Genomic DNA, 22,372 nt, shown 5'->3' on the forward strand with positions numbered 1-22,372 from the left:
AAGTTTCCTGCAACTGTGTGTCTTTAAATGAGGGGTTCCCTACTGGAAACGCAATAATGTGGAGCAGTTAATGCACGATACGTACCCAGTAGATGCACTGTTTTTGTCTACAACCAACAGAAATGTACTCCATACTTGGCTTTTTAGACCTTCCCTTTCCTAAACATTGGTTTCAATCTTAGGTCTTACTGCACTGGCTTCCACATGCTGCATGATTACAGAGAGAGACACACACACACCACAAATGAGAAGCCCGTACTGGCTGCAGTCTCACACAATAATGACACGTGTAACGTGTTTGAAGCTACGTGCTATGTAATTGGTCACAGATTCTATGTTCTGTCACCAGAGCTAGTGCGGGCAGCCTGCCCAGTTGGGGTGTGCTCGCCCCATCTTGTATTTCATGTTCGCGTACTTGGTCATGCAGGACTCTAATCTGCTACTGCTAAGATGAGGACCTCTAAATCAGATGTTTGGACTTTCAAAAAAGAACCGACATGCGAAGATTTCTTGTGTACACAAATTTCACAGCCATCAACTGTTCTTTCGACAAAAAATAATTCTTCAAAGAATACTCATAGAAAAGAGTTCTCCATCTTTGCCAGGCCGCGTCGCTGGTAGCCGATCATCTGGCCTTTCACCGGCGTAGGAAGCTGCCCCTCCTGACCAGCTCAGGAAGGTGGCAGACACAACTGTTTAGTTGATGGACCATGACTCACCACCTATCGATTGCAGCAGCAGTGCTCCCTTGAAGCCAGGCCCTCAGCGGCCATCGGGGTGGCCTTTTCTTGTTTCTTCTTTTTCTTTTTGTTTTCATAATGGCACTTCGTCAATGGAACATTCACGGCATTCGGTCCAACCGAGAGGAACTAAAATTGCTCCTTCGAATGCACTTCCTGCTTGTCATAGGTCTCCAAGAAATGAAGTTGCACCCATGCGATTGTATTGACCTGGCACACTATACCTCCGTGTATTTTGACCAACCCCCTGTGGCAGGTATTCCTGCTCATGGAGGGGTCATGTTGCTGGTTCGGGACGATGTCTACTACAATCCAATCACATTGTACACAGATCTGGAGGCAGTTGCAGTCCGAATTACTCTCCCAACTTTCACATTTCTCATTTGTACTGTTTACACTCCATCGTTGTCTGCCTTTACTAAGGCAGACATGATACAACTGATTGCTCAGCTTCCTACACCATTTTTGTTGGTTGGAGACTTTAATGCCCACCATCTCCTTTGGGGCTCTCCAGCATCCTGCCCCAGAGGCTCCCTCTTGGCAGACCTTTTCAACCACCTCAAACTAGTCTGCTTAAATACTGGTGCACCTACCTTCCTTTTGGATGCAACGCATACCTACTCCGACTTGGACCTCTCAATATCCACCATCCAACTTGCACATCGGTTCGAGTGGTATGCTCTGTCTGACATATACTCAAGCGACCATTTCCCCTGCATAATCCATCTCCTGCATCACACGTTCCACTAGCTGGAACATCTCCAAAGCCGACTGGGGGCTGTTCACCTCCCTGGCGACCTTCCATGATCAAAACTTCTCCAGCTGCGATAGTCAGGTCGCATACCTCACAGACGTTATTCTCACTGCTGCTAAATATTCCATCCCTCGTACTTCCTCTTCTCCACATCGAGTCCCAGTCCCCTGGTGCACTACAGCATGCAGCGACGCTATTCGTGCTTGGTGACATGCTTTACGCACCTTCCAACGCCACCCTACATCTGCATTTATACTCCGCAAGCCACCCAACAGTGTGTGGCGGAGGGCATTTTACGTGCCACTGTCATTACCTCCCTTTTCTGTTCCAGTCGCGTATGGTTCGCAGGAAAAGCGACTGTCTGAAAGCCTCCGTGCGTACCCGAATCTCTCTAATTTTACATTCGTGATCTCCTCGGGAGGTAGGGGGAAGCAATATATTCGATACCTCATCCAGAAACGCACCCTCTCGAAACCTGGCGAGCAAGCTACACTGCGATGCAGAGCACCTGTCTTGCAGAGTCTGCCACTTGAGTTTGCTAAACATCTCCGTAACGCTATCACGGTTACCAAATAACCCTCTGACGAAACGCGCCGCTCTTCTTTGGATCTTCTCTCTCTCTCCCGTCAACCCGATCTGGTATGGATCCCACACAGATGGGAAATACTCAAGTATAGGTCGAACGAGTGTTTTGTAAGCCACCTCCTTTGTTGGTGGACTACATTTTCTAAGGACTCTCCCAATGAATCTCGACCTGGTACCCACCTTACCAACAATTAATTTTATATGATCATTCCACTTCAAATCATTCCGCACGCATACTCCCAGATATTTTACAGAAGTAACTGCTACCAGTGTTTGTTCCGCTATCATGTAATCGTACAAAAAAGGATCCTTCTTTCTATGTATTCACGATACATTACGTTTGTCTATGTTAAGGGTCAGTTGCCACTCCCTGCACCAAGTGCCTATCCGCTGCAGATCTTCCTGCATTTTGCTACAGTTTTCTAATGCTGCAACTTCTCTGTACACAACAGCATCATCCGCGAAAAGCCGCATGGAACTTCAGACACTATCTACTAGGTCATTTACATATATTTTGTATAGTAATTGTCCCATAACACTCCCCTGTGGCACGCCACAGGTTACTTTAACGTCTGTGGACGTCTCTCCGTTGATAACAACATGCTGTGTTCTGTTTGCTAAAAACTCTTCAATCCAGCCACACAGCTGGTCTGATATTCCGTAGGCTCTTACTTTATCAGGCGACAGTGCGGAACTGTATCGTATGCCTTCCAGAAGTCAAGGAAAATAGCATCTACCTGGGAGCCTGTATCTAATATTTTCTGGGTCTCATGAACAAATAAAGCGAGTTGGGTCTCACAGGACCGCTGTTTCCGGCATCCATGTTGATTCCTACAGAGTAGATTCTGGGTTTCCAAAAACGACATGATACTCGAGCAAAAAACATGTTCTAAAATTCTACAACAGATCGATGTCAGAGATATAGGTCTATAGTTTTGCGCATCTGCTCGACGACCCTTCTTGAAGACTGGGACTACCTGTGCTCTTTTCCAATCATTTGGAACCTTCCGCTCCTCTAGAGACTTGCGGTACATGGCTGTTAGAAGGGGGGCAAGTTCTTTCGCGTACTCTGTGTAGAATTGAATTGGTATCCCATCAGGTCCAGTGGACTTTACTCTGTTGAGTGATTCCAGTTGCTTTTCTATTCCTTGGACACTTATTTCGATGTCAGCCATTTTTTCATTTGTGCGTGGATTTAGAGAAGGAACTGCAGTGCGGTCGTCCTCTGTGAAACAGCTTTGGAAAAAGGTGTTTAGTATTTCAGCTTTACGCGTGTCATCCTCTGTTTCAATGCTATCATCATCCCGGAGTGTCTGGATATGCTGTTTCGAGCCACTTACTGATTTAACGTAAGACCAGAACTTCCTAGGATTTTCTGTCAAGTCGGTACATAGAATTTTACTTTCGAATTCACTGAACGTTTCACGCGTAGCCCTCCTTACGCTAACTTTGACAACGTTTAGCTTCTGTTTGTGTGAGAGGTTTTGGCTGCGTTTAAACTTGTAGTGAAGCTCTCTTTGCTTTCGCAGTAGTTTCCTAACTTTGTTGTTGAACCACGGTAGGTTTTTCCCATCCCTCACAGTTTTACTTCTCACGTACCTGTCTAAAACGCATTTTACGATTGCCTTGAACTTTTTCCATAAACACTCAATAGTGTCAGTGTCGGAACAGAAATTTTCATTTTGATCTGTTAGGTAGTCTGAAATCTGCCTTCTATTACTCTTGCTAAACAGATAAACCTTCCTCCCTTTTTTTATATTCCTATTAACTTCCATATTCAGAGATGCTGCAATGGTCTTATGATCACTGATTCCCTGTTCTGCACTTACAGAGTCGAAAAGTTCGGGTCTGTTTGTTATCAGTAGGTCCAAGATGTTATCTCCACGAGTCGGTTCTCTGTTTAATTGCTCGAGGTAATTTTCGGATAGTGCACTCAGTATAATGTCACTCGATGCTCTGTCCCTACCACCCGTCCTAAACATCTGAGTGTCCAAGTCTATATCTGGTAAATTGAAATCTCCACCTAAGACTATAACATGCTGAGAGAATTTATGTGAAATGTATTCCAAATTTTCTCTCAGTTGTTCTGCCACTAATGCTGCTGAGTCGGGAGGTCGGTAAAAGGAGCCAATTATTAACCTAGCTCGGTTGTTGAGTGTAACCTCCACCCATAATAATTCACAGGAACTATTCACTTCTACTTCAGTACAGGATAAACTACTACTTACAGTGACAAACACACCACCATTGGTCGCATGCAATCTATCCTTTCTAAACACTGCCTGTGCCTTTGTAAAAATTCGCCCTACGATGGAGAACTGTATCAGTTACAAACGACTCCGTGCACAATGCCGTCGTGTTATCAAAGAAAGCAAAAAGGCTTGCTGGGTGGCTTTCACCAGCTCATTCAACAGTTTTACTCCTCCTCCGGTTGTCTGGGGTGGTCTGCACTGGCTCTCTAGCACCAAGGTTCACTCCCCGATTTCTGGCCTGACTGTAGCAAATGAAATCCTTGCAGATCCTGAGGATGCCTCAAATGCCTGCGGCAGCTTTTTCACGGAGGTTTCGAGCTCTGCCCATTATCACCCTGCCTTCCTCCCACGAAAACAAGCAGAGGCACGGCCACCTTATTTCCAGTCTTTGAATCGTGAAAGATACACTGCCACCTTCAGTGTGCGGGAACTCGAAAGTGCAGTCGCTCGGTCCCAACGCTGTGCTCCGGGGCCCGATGGTATCCATATTCAGATGCTGAAGAACCTTTCTCCTGCAGGTAAAGGCTTTCTGCTTCGCGCCTATAATCGCATCTGGACTGAAGGTCATGTTCGCACATGCTGGCGTGAAGCAATTGTTGTTCCCATACCCAAACCAGGAAAGGACAAACACCTTCCTTCCAGTTATTGCCCCATCTCCCTTACCAGCTGCGTCTGCAAGGTACTGGAGCGCATGGTAAATTCTCGATTGGTTTGACTCCTCGAATCTCTACGCATCCTTACCAATGTCCAATGTTGCTTTTGTAGGCGCCGCTCTGCTATTGACCACCTAGTTAGCTTGTCAACCTTAATTATGAACAACTTTTTGCGTAAGTGCCAGATGGTTGCTGTGTTCTTCGGTTTGGAGAAGGTTTACGACACCTGTTGGAGGGTAGGCATTCTCCGCACCATGCACACTTGGGGCCTTCATGGTCGCCTCCGTCTTTTTATTAATGTATTTTTAATGGCTCAAATGTTCAGAGTACGTGTTTCTGCCTTTTGCCAGGAAAATAGGGTGCCCCAGGGCTCCATTTTGAGTGTGGGCCTTTTTGCCATAGCTATCAATCCAATAATGGATTGCCTTCCAGCTAACGTTTCAGGCTCCCTTTTCGTGGACGACTTTACGATCTACTGCAGTGCTCAGAGAACATGTCTCCTGGAGCACTGTCTTCAGTGTTGTCTAGACCGTCTTTATTCCTGGAGTATCGCTAACGGTTTCCGTTTTTCTGCTGAGAAAACTGTCTGTATGAACTTCTGGCGGTACAAACAGTTTCTACCATCATCCTTACATCTCGGTCTCATTGCTCTCCCATTCATGGAGGCAACAAAATTTTTAGGTCTTACATTTGACAGGAACTTTGCTGGTCTCCACAGGTCTTACTTGGCTGCTCGTTTTACCCGTTCCCTAAATGTCCTCCGTGTTCTCGGCGGTATGTCATGGGGAGCAGATTCAAGGGTCCTACTTCGCTTATATCTGCCCATTGCCCAATCAAAGTTGGATTATGGGAGCTTTGTATACTCTCCTGCCCGGCCGTCCATCTGACGCCATCTAAACTCTATCCACCATCGGGGGTTACGTCTGGCAACTGGAGCATTCAACACCAGCCCTGTTGAGAGTCCGTTTGCCGAAGCTGCCGAATTACCAGTAAACTACCGGTACAATATGTTGCTTTGTCGGTACGCCTGCCAACTGATGTCAATGCCCGACCACCCATCACATATCTCCTTTGACGACTCTCTCGACTACCAATACAGGCTGTATGTCTCTGCCCTGTTACCTCCTGGAGTTTGCTTTTGTCGCCTGCTTCAGCAACTTGATTTTACCCTCCCTATGTCTTTTTGAGTGGTTGAGAGCCCGGCGCCACCTTGGCTCCAGGCTCAGGTTTGCGTTCACCTTGAACTCAGCTTGCTCCCTAAGGAGATGACCACGAATTCCGTATACCGCTCGAGGTTTGTCGAACTTCGTTCGAGGCTCACTAATAACATCTTTATTTACACAGATGGCTCCAAGACTACTGCTGGCGTCAGATGTGCCTTTGCCGTTGGGGCTCATACCTTTCAATACCAGCTCCTTGACCAGTGTTCAAGCTTTACAGCTGAGCTTTTTTCTGTCTATCAGGCTGTTCAGTATATCTGCCGTGATTGTCTTTCTCCCTATGCCATTTGCTCTGATTCTTTGAGCGCCATTCAGAGTCTCTTTGACCCATATTCGGAACACCCTCCCATGCAACGAATTCAACGATCCCTTCAGTCCCTTGCTGATACTGGCACTCATGTCCCATTTTTGTGGATTCCTAGCCATGTTGGTGTGCCTGGGAACGAAGCTGCAGATGCTGCGGCCAAGGCTGCTGTCCTCCTGCCTCGGACAGCTTCCTTTTGTGTCCCATCAGCTGATGTTCATGGGGTTCTTTGTCGGTGCGTTTCATCATTGTGGCATGAGGCTTGGTCCTCTCTCCATAAAAATAAGCTTCGGGGCATCAAACCAATCCCAACGGCTTGGACGATCTCATCACACCCTTCCTGGCGAGAGGAGGTCATTTTGACCAAGTTGCTGATTGGGCATTGCCGCTTTAGCCACTGCTACCTGTTGTCCGGTGACCCCGCCCCGCAGTGTCCCTGTGGTCATCCATTGATGGTGCACCATATTTTATTGTCCTGTCCCCGTTTTATTCACTCTTGTGCTGTCCTGTGTCTGCTGTCTACCTTACAGGGACCTTTAGCTGATGACTCTCGATGAGCTGTTTGTATCCTTAGTTTTATTACATTGACGGACTTGTCCAAAGAGATCTAACTCTTTTACTTTGTTTATCTGCATCTTTGCAAGTACATTCTGGTGTTGCCCCCTTGCGTTTTTCTACACTATTAGTGCACTAATGTTTGTAACTGGGCGCTGATGACCTTCGTAGTTGGGTGCCCTAAACAAAAAAAAAGAGTACCTTGGCGATCATCAGAGATTGCAGAGGCCATTAGTGATAGTAGGCAGGCTCTCCAGCACCATAAGTGGCACCAATCGATGGAGAACGTTATTTACTTAAAAGTGGCTTCATCCCCAGTTGCTGATGAAATGTTACCAACAAGAATGCTGGGAGCAGCATGTTTCAACCATCAGACCACCTCTCCTCCGCAGGTTTGACCTAAGATGAGATTTCTCTACATACACCAGACACTAGTAGGTGTATCTGCTATTGCCTTGAAATTGCACTGTCTTCACTGACCCATACACCATTCCCAAACATTTTGCTCTGCATATGCTCGAGTCTCAGCATCTGAGAATTATCAACCTTTCTTTCATGTTATCAAGCAATGATTAGAGCAAAAGCAATTATCTTTTACTACATGCCACCTGGAGCTGTATAAAACTCCATTCATTGAGTGGGAATTCATCAATGTCCTAGTCATCTGTGCAGATACAGCACCAGGGCCAGGTCATATCCACAACCAAATGATCAGGCACCTATCAGTGGATTGTCAGCATCATATCCTTGCCATCTATAACTGGATCTGGAGTGAGGGCCAGTTCACATTGCAACAATTACAAAGCATCATTGTGTCACAGTGTTGAAACAGGGTAAGCACCTTTAGAGATGAGCAGTTATCACCCAGTGTCACCAATGTTCATAAATTGCTTGAATGCGCAGTGAGCTGGCAGCTGTGTGCCTCCTTGAGTCTCGGGGTCTTCTGGCTGCATCCCAGTGTGGCTTTCGCCAAGGCTGTTCCACTACTGATGATGTGGTTTGCCTGCAGTCTGCCAGCCAATCAGCTTTTGCCCAATGTCAATGCATTATTGCCATCTTTAACCTGCAAAAGCTGTATGACACCAGGAGGTGAGGCCATATCTTTGCTGCCTTACACGAGTGGGTTATGTGAGAGCCACTCCCAATTTTTATCTATAATGTCCTGTCACAGTGTATGTTCTGGGTTCTAGTCCGTGCTTCCCACAACACTCTACATACCCAAGAGAATCGACTCCTGCAGGGCTCTGTACAGTGTGTCCTTGTCGTTCTGCAAGCCATCAATGGTCACCTCTAGCTGTGAGGTCATCAGTATCACCATCCTTACGTGCTGACTATTTGGGCCTCTTACTATTGCTCCTCTAGTGTGGGTGCCACTGAATGTAGACTGCAAGGCACCATATGAAAGATGCTGTCATGGGCACTCACCCATGGATTTTGGTTTTCAGCTGCCAAGACCCATGTCATGGTTTTCTGTCAACATCATATGGTTCATCCACAACCAGAACTATATCTTCCTGACAAACTACTCAATGTAGCAGGAACTTACTGTTTTTTAGGACTGGTCTTTATTTCTTAGTTGACATGAATTCCCAATATTTTGCAGTGTAAGTGAAAGTGCTTGCTGCACCTCAGTACACTTTGTCTCCTGAGTAACACCAGCAGGGGTGCAGAGTGCACTGCCCTTCTGCAGCTTTACAAAGCCATAATACAACCCTGTCTTGGTTATGGGAGTCTGGTGTATGGTTCGGCGTCATCCTCAGCATTGTGGATACAGGATATGATGCACCACTGTGGTGTTTGATTTGCTACAGGAGCCTTTTGAACTAGTCCTGTGGACAGATTATGTATGGAGGCTGGGATCCATTAATTGTGTATCAAGAGCCAACAACAGCTTCTCAGTTATGCTACCTATGTTTGCAACTCTCTTAAGCATCCCAACTATCATCCCCTCTTTCCAAACACGGAAACCCGTCTTCCATAATGGCGGCCCAGTTCAGGGATTTTGATCGCAGTCCACACCCTGTTGCTAGCCTCTGAACTCCAGTTATTTCTTCCTCCACCTCTCCTCTGGGCCCACTCACGTACACCTCTGTGGAAACCCATTGGTCACAGCTTTTTCTTGATCCATCGTGAGGTCCTAAAGACACGGTCCCTCCTGAGGCCCTCTACCGCCAATTTTCCTTACCAGAAGCTGTAGAGTTGGTAGCCATCTCTCATGCTCTTAAGCATATCCTTTCCTCCACTGGTGGGTCCTTCATCTTCAGCAACCTCTTGACCAGTTTGAAAGCTTTCAACCAGTATTACCCTCAGCATACCTTGGTCATTGCTAACCAGTATTCCCAGTATGCCCTAGAGCACTGGGGATGCTCAGTGATGATTGTTTGGAGTCTGGGTCACGTTGGGATCCCTGGGAACAAACTTATTGACAGCTTGCCCAAATGGGCTACCATTAAACTGGCCCTTGTAGTCAGTATTCTGGAAACAGACCTCTGATCAGTATTATGCCATAAAGTTTTAGGAACCTGAAATACGGAATGAATCACTGTGACTTCAAACAACCAGTGATAAGGAGACTATGAATGTATGGAGGTCCTGCATGCAGGCCTCTCACAAGCATTCTATCATCCTCTGCCAGCTCCACGTCAGCTGTATCTGGTGGTCTCATGGTTATCTCCTCCAGTGCCACCCCACTGTCATCATTCCCATTCAACAGTGGTCTACATTTTGCTGTACTGTCCAGCCTAGCCACCCTGTGGCAGAATCTTAATCTCCCTGACTTGCTACCCATGATGCCACGGTGGCTGACTTAGTTTTATATCTAATTCACAAGGAGGGCTTTTATCGCTCTCTTCAAGGGAGGGCAACTAAACCTTTTTGTCCCATTGATGTAAAATACATCCACTTTCATAGTTGTATGGTTACTGTCTATGCTGGTTGCTGCTTGATATGTAAGAAACAAATTTGCTTGATATTTTGGGGTTAGTTGCTTATTTTGTGCCTGCATTCAAGAATAAACTCAGATTCGGTTTCAAATATCAGACTTGTGCACCGGATTTTCTTGCTGCCTGTTTCTAATTCATGAATATATGTGATTATTAGTGTTGTGGCCTCGACAGCTTCTACACAAGATATATGTATCAAAGTCAGTCTCCCCCCTCTCTCTCCCTCCCTCCCTCCCTCCTCTCTCCCCTCTCCCTCCCTCCCCCCTCCCTCACCCTCCCTCCCCCTCCCCCTCCCTCCCCCCTCCCCCTCTCTCTCCCCCCCTCTCTCCCCTCTGTCTCCCCCCTCTCCCCCCTCTCTTTCCCCCTTTCCCCCTCCCTCCCCCTCCCTCCCCCTCCCCACCTCCCCCCTCCCCGCCTGCCTTCCCTCCCCACCTGCCTCCCCCTCCCCGCCTGCCTCCCCCTCCCCGCCTCACTACCCCTCCCTCTCCCTCCCCGCCTCCCTCTCCCTCCCCGCCTCCCTCTCCCTCCCCGCCTCCCACTCCCTCCCCGCCTCCCGCTCTCTCCCCCTCTCCCTCCCCCTCCCCGCCTCCCCCCTAAAGAGCTGACACTGAAAATACGTGGTGACAGAGCAAGAACCTGTGTAAATAGCATTAAATTTGGTTAATTTTGCTGATAATGTGTGGAATGCCATAGTCATTTGATTAATGACCAAAAAGTCCTCTTGTTTATGGGTTTACAGCTGGAAGATTATTTGCGTCTATTTATTATCTGAGTTAAATTTTGAAATGTTGCCACACTCGTATATCAAGTTTGTATATGGGAGTACGACCATCCGATAGAGCAGGCCATAGTGCCTCTGAAATCAGAGTGGATTATGTGACAGGAAAAGAAATAGAAATTCTGCAAAATAAATACTACACAATGGCTGATAGCAAAGTCAGAGAATTGATTTGGTTGCATTCTGACACTCACCCTTCCCAGTCGATAAGAATCTCTGAAGTTGGATGCTACTCATTAGAGAGGAATAGGGAGAGCTGTCATATACACACAGAAGTTACCAAGCAGCTATAATTCATAGATTGTTTCCTTCTTTCAGTCCATTGAAGATCCAATGGGAATATCATGGTCCACTGATTTTATCAAGGAGGATCCTGAATTAAATTTGGAACTGAGTGTAGCTGAGAATATTGTAAGTAATTACATGTTTGATGTATTGCCTGTAGTCAACTGATGAGTCTTTGCTTAGAGTAAAAGATGCATTGCATTGAAATTGTCACAGATTGTCAGTTTTCTGGAACTTGTTGCCGGTAATTGTAGAGTATTCTTGCACTTGACTTTCATTTCAACTGTTACATGCTGATTGTTTTAAACAGAAATAGAAGTGGAAAGGGACAGGTAGCTGGTATAATCATGTATTTTGGAGCCCTTGTTTATATCAAGTGTATTGTATAATCGCGGTGTGCGATGGTCACAAAATTCACATTTAGATGAAGTGTAAGTTCTAAAAGTGTAGGTCATTTGAGAAATATTCCTACTTTCAATAACTTCTGATAAATGCAGTTCAAAAGATCATTGGCTGTTCTTATCTTTTGTGTGAATCATAGTTATTCTTACATTTGTCCTAAAAATTTTTTGGGTTATGAAAAAGAGAGATAAAATTTGTGTTGCAGATCAGCCCTGATACTTTGGCCAAAACCTGTTCATATTGTGGCAGCTTCTGTGGTGCCTGTTGTATTAGTTATAAAATTTTCAGTAATAGAATAACTCTGTATATGGCTTTTGGTGAATGATTGTACATAGATAAAGCCATGTATGACCTCACTATTAGAGTCCTGGCAGATTTAAAGAAGAAAGATTTTTTTTTTCATATGCTTTTTGACCTTGGTAAGAGAAAAAGATGCTCACATTGATAAATATGTCACAGGAATGAAATTAGACAAAGATTGGGGAACATTTAACATACAATTGCAGGTTAGGTACTGGCTCTTGATCTCATTGTTCATAAACAAACTTGTTGCAGTTTCAAAGCATTCTTCAGGCTCAAAATGTTGGCTTCTTCAACAAAGAAATGTGTAGTGATTATACAAGCATACAGGTCAAAGAACCAAACGATCATGCTAGGAACAGCTCACATTATGTAAAGGAGTGTCACAGAGACTCATGTTATGCCATTTTAAACAAATTAAAGGGATGCATTGGCATCACAAGTAGGCAGGACAGTAAGTGAAACAGTAGTAGTGTTGTAGTAGGAGTGTTGTTCCACAACAAGGGTTTTACAGAAATGAGAAGTCAGTCATGTGCAAATGAGAAGCTAGGCCAAAACAACGAACTAGGGCATAGCTGTAGTTGTCAAAGTGGCTGGATTGTAGTTGGTGACCACTTACCATGAAAATACAAAAGGCCATACTGGCCTTCGTATGCAGCCCAAGAGATCACAGGTCAAACAAGATGTCTCCATAGCACCAGGGCCAGATGTTCAGGGATAGTGTTCACTGCATGGAGTGCTGCTCCCATAGCAAGTGTGCAGAACAGTGTGTTTCTAGTTGTGTAGTCTGGAAAACCATGTCATGTGGTTGGCACTGAAATCATTGATGTGTACCCCCCACTTGTTACTTTGAAAATACATAACTTAAATTAAATAGTGGTAGACACCTGAGCAAATCTACGAATAGGATGTGTGACCATAAGAGTGATCCTGAGTGGCACATGCAGTTGTGCAGTGAACATCTTAGCTCTGTCAGCCAGAGAGACACGCAGTCTTTGTGGTCTCAGGAGCATAAAATGCTAGGGCTTAAAGATGCAGAAAAATTGGGCTGATCATCTTGATACTGGCACATGGCCAGCAATATTCTGTATTAATTGTGGATTTGGGGGAATTTTTTTAAGTAATTGTATGAGAAGCTAGAGCAAGATAGCAAAATAATACTTTGCTGGAGAAGCAATTAAGTGGTAGGCTGCCACATCTGTTACTGGTAGGTTCAAACAGTACACAAGTGTTACAGAGATGCTTCAGGAACTCAAATAAGAACTTCCAGAAGGAAGGTGATGTTCTTTCGAGGAACACTATTGAGAAAATTTAGAGAATTGCCATTTGAACCTGATTGCCAAACAATTTTATTGTTTCCAACATACATTGCGCATAAGGACTATGAAGATAAAATTTGAGAAATCGGGGCTGATATGGAGGTGCATGGACAGTCTTTTTCCCTCGTATTTGCGAGTGGAATGAGAACGAAAATGACCAGCAGGGTTATGGGGTCCCCTTCCCAATGCACCATTACCTGGATAGCGGAGTATCGATGTATGTGGAGATACTTGGTAAAATAAGTAGCTGACTAATGTAGTAGGAGCAAGTGATATTTTTTATAGTAGTAAATGTACATTAACATACATACAAAATAATCCATTAGCAGTTCCCGTAATTATCAGTGTGAGTAGATTAGCACTGTCGTGTCCCAAGCGTGGGTATTGCGAGGGATTGAGCGACATGGTTCGTGGCTGGGATTTTAGCCGGTTGACCTAGTGAGAGGGAGACTTTTTGATCTGGCTAAGATGTAGAAATCCCTGGTGTGAAGGGACAAGGCTAGGAAGCGGGTAAAATTAAAGTCTTGGTAACTTTAACAAATTGCAGTTTATTCTAAATGAATACAGCTCACCCTAACTGTGCGGTGATTGCATTCACAGGAAGGCCAAGTCTAACACAGAGACGGTGACAGACTCCACCGTTCCGACTGCCTCCTAAAAGTTCTGCAACGTTTCCTAACACCCTACGTTAGAGTCCCGCTGCTACACACTCCAGCGACTATCTCCGGCTGCCTACCTACGGCCCGTTCCCCAGCCCAAGTCGGCTGCTGCTATCACTCTCTAACTCTCCAGACAAGATCTGACACGACAAGACCTCAGAGCGGCGTGCTCTCGGGTTTTGTTAGCGTTTCCCCTTCGACCCCGCCAGCACTTGGCATGACGTAGCGTCGAAGGCAACTTGCCCTTATTTGGTATCGTTAAAACATTGTTGTTGCTATTGTTCTTCAGAGGCTGAGTGGAGGGATAGAGGCGCCTCTCCCTATATGGTCACGCACTGCGTCCTGAGCCCTTCATTGGCTCCTCATGACGTAGCGCGGTCCCCACCAAGGGCCCTCTTTCTTTCTCTCTCCACTCCCAGACCTCTCTCTCTAGCCAGGAGTGCTTTCTGTTTATACCCCTTACTTGATTGCCTATCATGAGCCCTGCACAGACCTTCATTTGTATCTGCTGGCTGTTTACTTTCTTATCGAGCACCTAGCTGCCCATCGGTTTGAGTGCCGCCTCGGCTGGCCCTTCGGCCACTCCTGGCGTCCAGCGCTACAACTTTAACTTCTTCCTACGTGCTATTCTCAAGGTAATGCAATTAGACTTGGCTTGTTCCTGCGGTTACAACACCTCCTTCGCCAGGGAAATTGGCGTTACTCCTCAGAGTAGTCAATTGTGATTCTCTTACTTTATTTGCTTACATTTTCTTTTGTTACATCAACACTTCATATGTTTTCTTTTTCTTTCATATACACTTAATTCCATTAAGTTCTTTGTGAGACAAAATCATTTTATACATACATTTATCAAGATACACTTTTTTTTTCAAATCATTGATACAATTACAATCAAGGTATATTTTTAAAAGCATTGATACAAAATACCATTTTCATTCAACATTGGTAATTACAAGTACGTACAGTTTCATAAAAATGGACAAAACACTAAAATTGATTACACCTTTCCATAAGACTCTTCTAATATATTTTTATCTTTTGATTTTACTTAACGCCTGTTTCTGAACAGAACTGACTCTTCTTGGTTTTTCCCACATCTTTCATATATTACCACATCTTCAGTTTCTTTATTAGCTTGTCTTCTACTTAAGCTAGTATCTGGGTATTGATTTACTATAGTGTTTCTTATACATACTTTACCACAACAGTTATTATCGTCAAAGTACTTCCATACACTTTTGAAGCATTCCTTACAGCATTTACAATTTTTACAACAACATGTTATTACAATAACAATGACTATTGCTATAGCTATGTATGTAGTTATTGAGTAATGTGTGAAATATCTGGAATATTTTAGTTCTTCCTCCTGCCTTTCTGCCATTCGCTGGACATCATCCAATCTTTTCCCAGCGACTTTCAAGTCGTCTGATTGTGTTACTACCTGCTCCAGTGGTAAATCTAGCGTTAGCATTGAGACATTTTTCTTTTCTTCGTTTACAACACAACAGTCAAATTCTAAATTAATTTGAGGTATTATATCTTTCTTTGTTACGTTACTATGAATTACTCTATCTGTTTGTATGAACACTCTCATTCCATACCCTTTACATTTACTATAAAAACTTATTTTTTCTACTCCTTTCATTAATAAGTCCTTCGGGGGTTCCTTTCCACATAATACTGTCAGTCCTTCTTCCTTAGGAGCTACATATAGCCACTCGTTACTGTTTAGGTGGGTCCAAAGGCTCTGATTCAGTGCGACTATGTTTCGCACACAATCTTCCGGAATTTCTCTTACTGGTTGTAATAATTTGGCTTCGCATTCCTCATGGTCGAATGTGGATAGCAATGCAAATGACTGTCTCCACAGTCTTCTGTTCTTATTCAGTTCTTTACATTTTAGATCATCCGCAGAAAGATTCGCGTACTGCCTTTTGGATTCATCTATCAGTAGAAATTCTTTCTCTGGCTGTATGTATATGTACCTTCCTTTCATATTTGGAATCTCCTTTGGTAATGGGAGAACTCTGTAGAAATTGAAATTATTATTATCTATTAAAGGAATATTAATTATGTACTCTAGTATGCTACTGGAAATGAAAACATCTAAATCGATTATTCTTAACAAGAGGTAGCCTGATGACTCCGCTAGAGGAACAGGAAACTTCACGTCCTTTAATTCGTCTCGTATTAAACTTAGGTACTTCACAATTTGCACTGGATTAATGATGTGAGGCTGAAGTATTCCCTTTTGAGCATTTACAATGGCATTTATCATTTGCTCGTACTCTTCTTCGATTTGGCCAAACACTGCCGCTAATTGTAATACTTGTTCCGTTACAGTGGCAAAAGTTGCTACTCGTTTGAAACCCATATCTGTTTCCTTCACGTATTCCTTCATGAACCTTTCTAGTCTCTGCATGCCTGTCCTTAGAATGTGTTCATTTGATTCTAGTGTATACACGTGTTCTGTTTACTCCTGCTAATGTGGCCCTTACCACTGCCACCTGTTCCTTCGTTAACCTCAGCAACCCTTCAGAGTTCCTTTCCATAGCATCTATTCTTTCCTTATAGTACACTGCGTCTGCTTCGTCCAATGTTCCGAACAGTATCTTACTTACCTGTCTGACGATGTTGAATACTCCTCTCTTTCTTCTGGTTTCGTGTTTTGTGAGTTGCTGTACGAGTTGCTGCAGACCTGTAATCTTTTCCACGTGATGTGTAACCTGTTGATCTAGCACTCTACATTCTATTAATCCTACGTTTAATTGTTTCAGTGTGTCACGGCACCTCTGTACCGCTGCCTTACCGTACCTCTCTGCTTTTTGAAATCTTTCTGTTATTACATCTAAGTTCACATATGTGACTATTCTCCATGTGGTACTGTATATTTCTATTTGTCCTAGGTGATCATAATATAGTCCTGATGAACTTGGTATTGCGGTCACTTTGAAATCGTTCGTTTCGTATCCTGATGCAACGAAACTGTATGTTGTTATCACTATGCTGAGTTGCACCACTTGCCACTTGAGTGCCATACCTGAAATTTAAAAGAACTGTTTCAGCCTGTTGGCATGTACTTTTGTTTCCGTATTTCTCTTAACTCTTATAACTACGTTAGGACCTTCCACTTTTAACACTTCAAATGGACCTCTCCATTGCGAATCTAGTTTCCGAGGTCTACCACGTCTCACTGATTCGTCGTGTAATAGCACCTTGTCCCCTACATTAAATTCTTTTGGGTTCTGCTTCAGATCATACTGTCCTTTACTGATTACCTTACTCCTTATAATAGAATCCCTAGCCACTCTATGGGCTTCCTGCATCCTTGACATACGAATCATAATCGTAACTTACCTGCGGTGTTTCTTGCTGCAGTACTCCTGGTATGTTAACCTTCCTTCCGTACATTAATTTGAATGGTGGATAACCTGTGCTGCTGTGTGGTGTAGTGTTGAACACAAAAATTGCATACGGCACCCATTTGTCCCATGAACTTTGATCTCCTGTTACAAAATGTCTGAGATATTCTACAATTGTTTTATGGCTCCTTTCTAGAGCACCGTTTGACTCAGGGTGGTACGCTGTGGTGTTTATATGTTTTACCTTCAACACTTTACATACCCTTTTGAATACGTCACTCAGAAAATTCGATCCTTGATCTGTTAACAAAACTGATGGAATCCCATATCTTAGTACTATGTTTTCTACAAATGCTTCTGCTACAGTTTCAGCGTCTTGCTTGTCAATCGGGACTGCTACTGTGAATTTACTCAGATCGTCTTGGAATGTTAGCATGTACTTTTTCCCTGTACTTGATACATCTAGTGGACCCACTATATCCACTGCACATTTTGCAAATACTGTTTCAGCTGTGTCTGTAATTTCTAAGGGCATCCTTGTTTTCATTTGTGTGTTTTTGTTCTTTTGACATGATGGACACTTCCTAATATAGTTTTCAATGTCCCGCTTCATTCCGCGCCACTGCTTGTACGCTTTTATCCTCTTGAATGTCCTATGCATTCCCTGGTGCCCTCCCAAAGGATTATCGTGCATCTCCTTTAATATACTTTCCTTTTCTTCGGGGCTAATTTCCTCATTACTATTTGTTTCCTGGTCTATTTCACCTGACACTTGCACTTGCCGCACGTTTACGGAACTCTGTTCCGCCTTTGCTTGTGCTACTGAGGTTCTTTCTGCCTCCACATTTTGCTTTGAACTTATCTCTTCCTTTCCTTCCTGCCTTATCCGACTTAACGCGTCCGCATTACTGTTTAGCCTTCCTGGCTTATATACCACCTCGTAGTCGTACTCTTCGAGCTTAAGTCTCCACTTTAGGAGCCTCGAACTCGGATCCTTCACACTAAATATCCATGTTAGTGGCTTATGGTCTGTCACCACTGTGAATTTTCGCCCATACATGTATGGTCTAAACTGCTTTACCGCGTATACTATAGCCAACAACTCTTTTTCCGTTGTACTATAGTTCAGTTCTGCTTTGTTCAGTGCTCTGGATGCATATGCAATCGGCAAGTCTTCGCCAATCTTTTTCCCTTGCGATAACACGGCGCCCAACGCTGCGTTACTCGCGTCCGTTGTGATTATAAACGGTTTCGTAAAGTCAGGATACTGAAGTAACGGCGGATTCACTAATTTCTCTTTCAGTTTCTCGTACGCATTCTTCTGTCGTTCTCCCCATTGGTACTCTACTCCTTTCTTTAAGAGCTCATGGAGAGGTTTCGCAATTTTGCTGAAATTTGCAATGAAATGTCGATAGTACCCTATCAATCCTAGAAACCCTTTTAGTTCTTTTGTTGTTCTCGGCTGTGGGAAGAACTTCACCTTCTCCACCTTTGCCATATCCGGTGATATTCCCTTGTCCGTGATACAATGACCTAGGAAGATTACCTCCTTCCTCAGAAATTCACACTTGTCTAGTTGCAACTTCAAATTGTGCTCTCGCAACCTGTCAAATATTTCCCGGAGTTTTTCGTTATGCTCCTGCAGGTTTTTCCCATAACATACTATGTCGTCCAAATAGACAAAACATTTAACACCTTGTAAACCTGCCAATACTGTGTTCATCAGTCTCTGGAAACATCCTGGGGCTCCTTTCAGTCCCATCGGCATTCTTTTGTATTCGTAATGTTGATAGTTGAGCTGAATGCCGTTTTCTCTCTGTCCTTCTCATTCGTCAATATTTGATGGTACCCGCTTGCGAGGTCAAGCGTCGAGAAGTACTTGGCTTGCCCTAATTGATCCAGGATATCGGAGATATTCGGCAGTGGAAATGCATCGCCTACCGTGATGTCATTTAATTGTCGGTAGTCCACTACTATTCTCCATTTCTGCTTGCCACTGGCATCTAACTTCTTCGGAACTAACAATAACGGTGCATTCCAGGCGCTCTTGCTTTCGACAATTATGTCATCCTTCAGCATCTGCTCTATTTGCTCTTCTAGCACTTCCTTTTGCGCTTCAGGGATCCTGTACGGTCTAGCATTCACTACCTTCCCCGCGTGTTCCGGCGCAATCGGTATTCTATGTTTCACTGCAGAAGTATAGGACAGTTTGTCCCCCGGTAGATGAAATACATCTCCGTACTCCATGCAGACCTCTGCTAGAGCGCTCTTTTCTTCGACGTTCAAATGATCCATTCTGAGTTGCCTTCGCAACACACTAGCACGACTTTCCGTCTTACCTACTGCATCAGTGTCCTCTGACACGTTCAATGCACTTACTAAGCATTTCCCATTTCGCACTTTTACTAAGGACTCAGGTACATGCACCCCTTGTGCAATCTCCTGCCTTGGTATGACCATTTCTCTTTCGATTCCCCGTGGTACCCTTCCGTCCACTTTCAACAACATTATTCTTTCTCCCCGGGGCCCTATCTCCCCGCCTATTTCTGAATCTGCTTCTATCTCTTGTTTCTTTGATTCTTCCTCTACTACTAAGGGTATATATCGCCCTTTTAGTCTTATTACTTTACCTGCATAGTTCAGGTTGACTCTATGCTGTGTTAAGAAATTTCTTCCTATCAATCCGTCGTACGGAATGTCTAGACCTCTACCGTACACGTGAAATTTCTGTCTCACCTTTTCAGATCCGTCTATACTTAAGTTTATTTGTACCGTGCTTATTGTGCTAACGTCTTCACTCGTTACACCCTTTAACCGAAGCTTTCCTGTTTCATTGATCCCAAGCATACTCTTTACCGGAATACTCGTCCTCTTTAGCAAACACAATTGTGCTCCTGTGTCTATTAGTAGCTTCAAATACTTCTTTAACTCTACGCAGTACAACACTACCACGTCGTTTTCTGTTGCGCAGTCTATTACCCTCACTGTGGGTTTACCTATCGCAACAAGGCCCGACTGCGCGGCCTTGCCCTCTTAGTTTCCCTGTACCACCTTTCCTGTTTTACTCGATACTGGCACCCTGCCTTTTCTCCAGGCGTGCCAGGGCCCTTCGTGGCAATCTTTCGCGTAGTGGCCCTGCGGCTTACACTTAAAACACGCAACATCTTTTACTCTTGTGCACGGAACTCCGCAGTTCCCTGGTAAATTACACTGTGGACATCTCCACTCTCGCAACCCTCCATCTGTTTCTCTGTGATTTCCTCTGAATTCCCTTACATCTATCGGGTGAACTTTTCTTAACCGCACCCGGTTTTCCATGTCTGTGTGTCCTGTCTTGTCACACCCATAGCAAAAGTTTGTAAACTCTTTACCCGTCATGGCTCGTGCTCTATGCTCTGGCCTGCTTTTCCTACACTTGCTGGCTATGTGACCTCTCAGCCCACAATTGAGACATTTCAACTCTTTACTTTCTCTCGCGTTTTTTACAGCTTCTTTATTTCGAGTGTACGTTACCCTCGGGGCTAGTCCCCACTCTCTCATGGACAATATCGCACTCTCCTCCTGCAGTGCCAACTCCACTGCTGCTGCCAACGTAATTTCATCGCCTCTGCTTCTCACTATTGTTTGTATTGTGTCATTACTTAAACCCTGTATAAAGCACGCTCTTCCTAAGGAATCAACTAGTTCTATCGCACCTTTCACGTTTTCTCTGGCCGTAACTCTGTTTACTGCCTCTCGAAAATCTCTCTGCATTTCATCTATTCTGCTTGCCCACACTGCTATTGGTTCCCTGTGTCCCTGTCTGGCTTGGAAAATTTTACATGCGTAGTAGTCTATAGTACGCTTACTAGCATAGTTTTCTTCTAAAACGCGTTTCACCTCTTGCCACGTACCTGTGCGTTCACGCACCTGTAATCTCGACCTGGCCTCACCGGTTATCTTTGCTTTAACAAACTTCAATAACGTTTCGTGTTCCTCTGGCTTTACTAATTCAAAAGCTGCATCTACATTTTCGATAAATTCCCTTAAATCCTTCTTATTTCCTTCGAACACTTTTGACACAATACATAGGGCCTCCTTCACTGACATCTTACCACTAGTGGAGGATGACGCAACTTCATTAGTTAGGGGCATCTTAACTAAGTTAATACTTTACACAACAAAATACAATATTCTTAAGACAGTTTTACAAGTACCGCTTCTCTTGTGGTGCGCCGTCTGCTCTGTTGACTCGCATCGTCCCGCGCTGCTTCGCGCTCTCTTTGTCCCCCGCGCTGCTCCGCGTCGCGCTGCCGCTGTCCTGCGTTGCCCTGCACCCGCGAGGACTACCTTTCTGGACTCTGACGTACTGGTGCTACTAATGCTGAAAGTTGCGAGTCGCCACAACTTCCTGCCAATTGCCACAGTCGCTGTAGCAAAATCCAGTGGCTGCTACCTCCTATTTGCCTATTCGCCTTTGTGATAACCCCACACCTGGCACCAAAAGTTTTTATTTATGTCGCGTCCCAAGCGTGGGTATTGTGAGGGATTGAGCGACATGGTTCGTGGATTGGATTTTAGCCGGTTGACCTAGTGAGAGGGAGACTTTTTGATCTGGCTAAGATGTAGAAATCCCTGGTGTGAAGACAGAAGGCTAGGAAGCGGGTAGAATTAAAGTCTTAATAACTTTAACAAATAGCAGTTTATTCTAAATGAATACAGCTCACCCTAACTGTGCGGTGATTGCATTCACAGGAAGGCCAAGTCTAACACAGAGACGGTGACTGACTCCACCATTCCGACTGCCTCCTAAAAGTTCTGCAACGTTTCTTAACACCCTACGTTAGATTCCCGCGGCTACGCCCTGACGCAATCCAGCGACTATCTCCGGCTGCCTGCCTACAGCCCGTTCCCCAGCCCAAGTCGGCTGCTGCTATCACTCTCTAACTCTCCAGACAAGATCTGACACGACAAGACCTCAGAGCGGCGTGCTCTCGGGTTTTGTTAGCGTTTCCCCTTCGACCCCGCCAGCGCTTGGCATGACGTAGCGTCGAAGGCAACTTGCCCTTATTTGGTATCGTTAAAACATTGTTGTTGCTATTGTTCTTCAGAGGCTGAGTGGAGGGATAGAGGCGCCTCTCCCTATATGGTCACGCACTGCGTCCTGAGCCCTTCATTGGCTCCTCATGACGTAGCGCGGTCCCCACCAAGAGCCCTCTTTCTTTCTCTCTCCACTCCCAGACCTCTCTCTCTAGCCAGGAGTGCTTTCTGTTTATA

General features: G+C 44.6%; 1 protein-coding gene across 1 annotated transcript; it reads right to left on the reverse strand.

The window, feature by feature from the left end:
* Window positions 1–20,149: 20,149 nt before the first annotated feature.
* Window positions 20,150–21,205, reverse strand: LOC124719784. The gene has a single exon (XM_047244981.1). It carries the CDS (start codon window positions 21,203–21,205, stop codon window positions 20,150–20,152), a length of 1,056 nt encoding a protein of 351 aa, XP_047100937.1.
* Window positions 21,206–22,372: the final 1,167 nt, after the last annotated feature.

The sequence above is a fragment of the Schistocerca piceifrons genome, chromosome 11, assembly GCF_021461385.2.
Source record: "Schistocerca piceifrons isolate TAMUIC-IGC-003096 chromosome 11, iqSchPice1.1, whole genome shotgun sequence".
In the NCBI taxonomy this organism is placed as follows: Eukaryota; Metazoa; Arthropoda; class Insecta; order Orthoptera; family Acrididae; genus Schistocerca; species Schistocerca piceifrons.

What these genes read in the sequence shown, in the direction of transcription:
- LOC124719784 (XM_047244981.1), bottom strand. Translation starts at nt 21,205, where the DNA reads ATGTCAGTGAAGGAGGCCCTATGTATTGTGTCAAAAGTGTTCGAAGGA.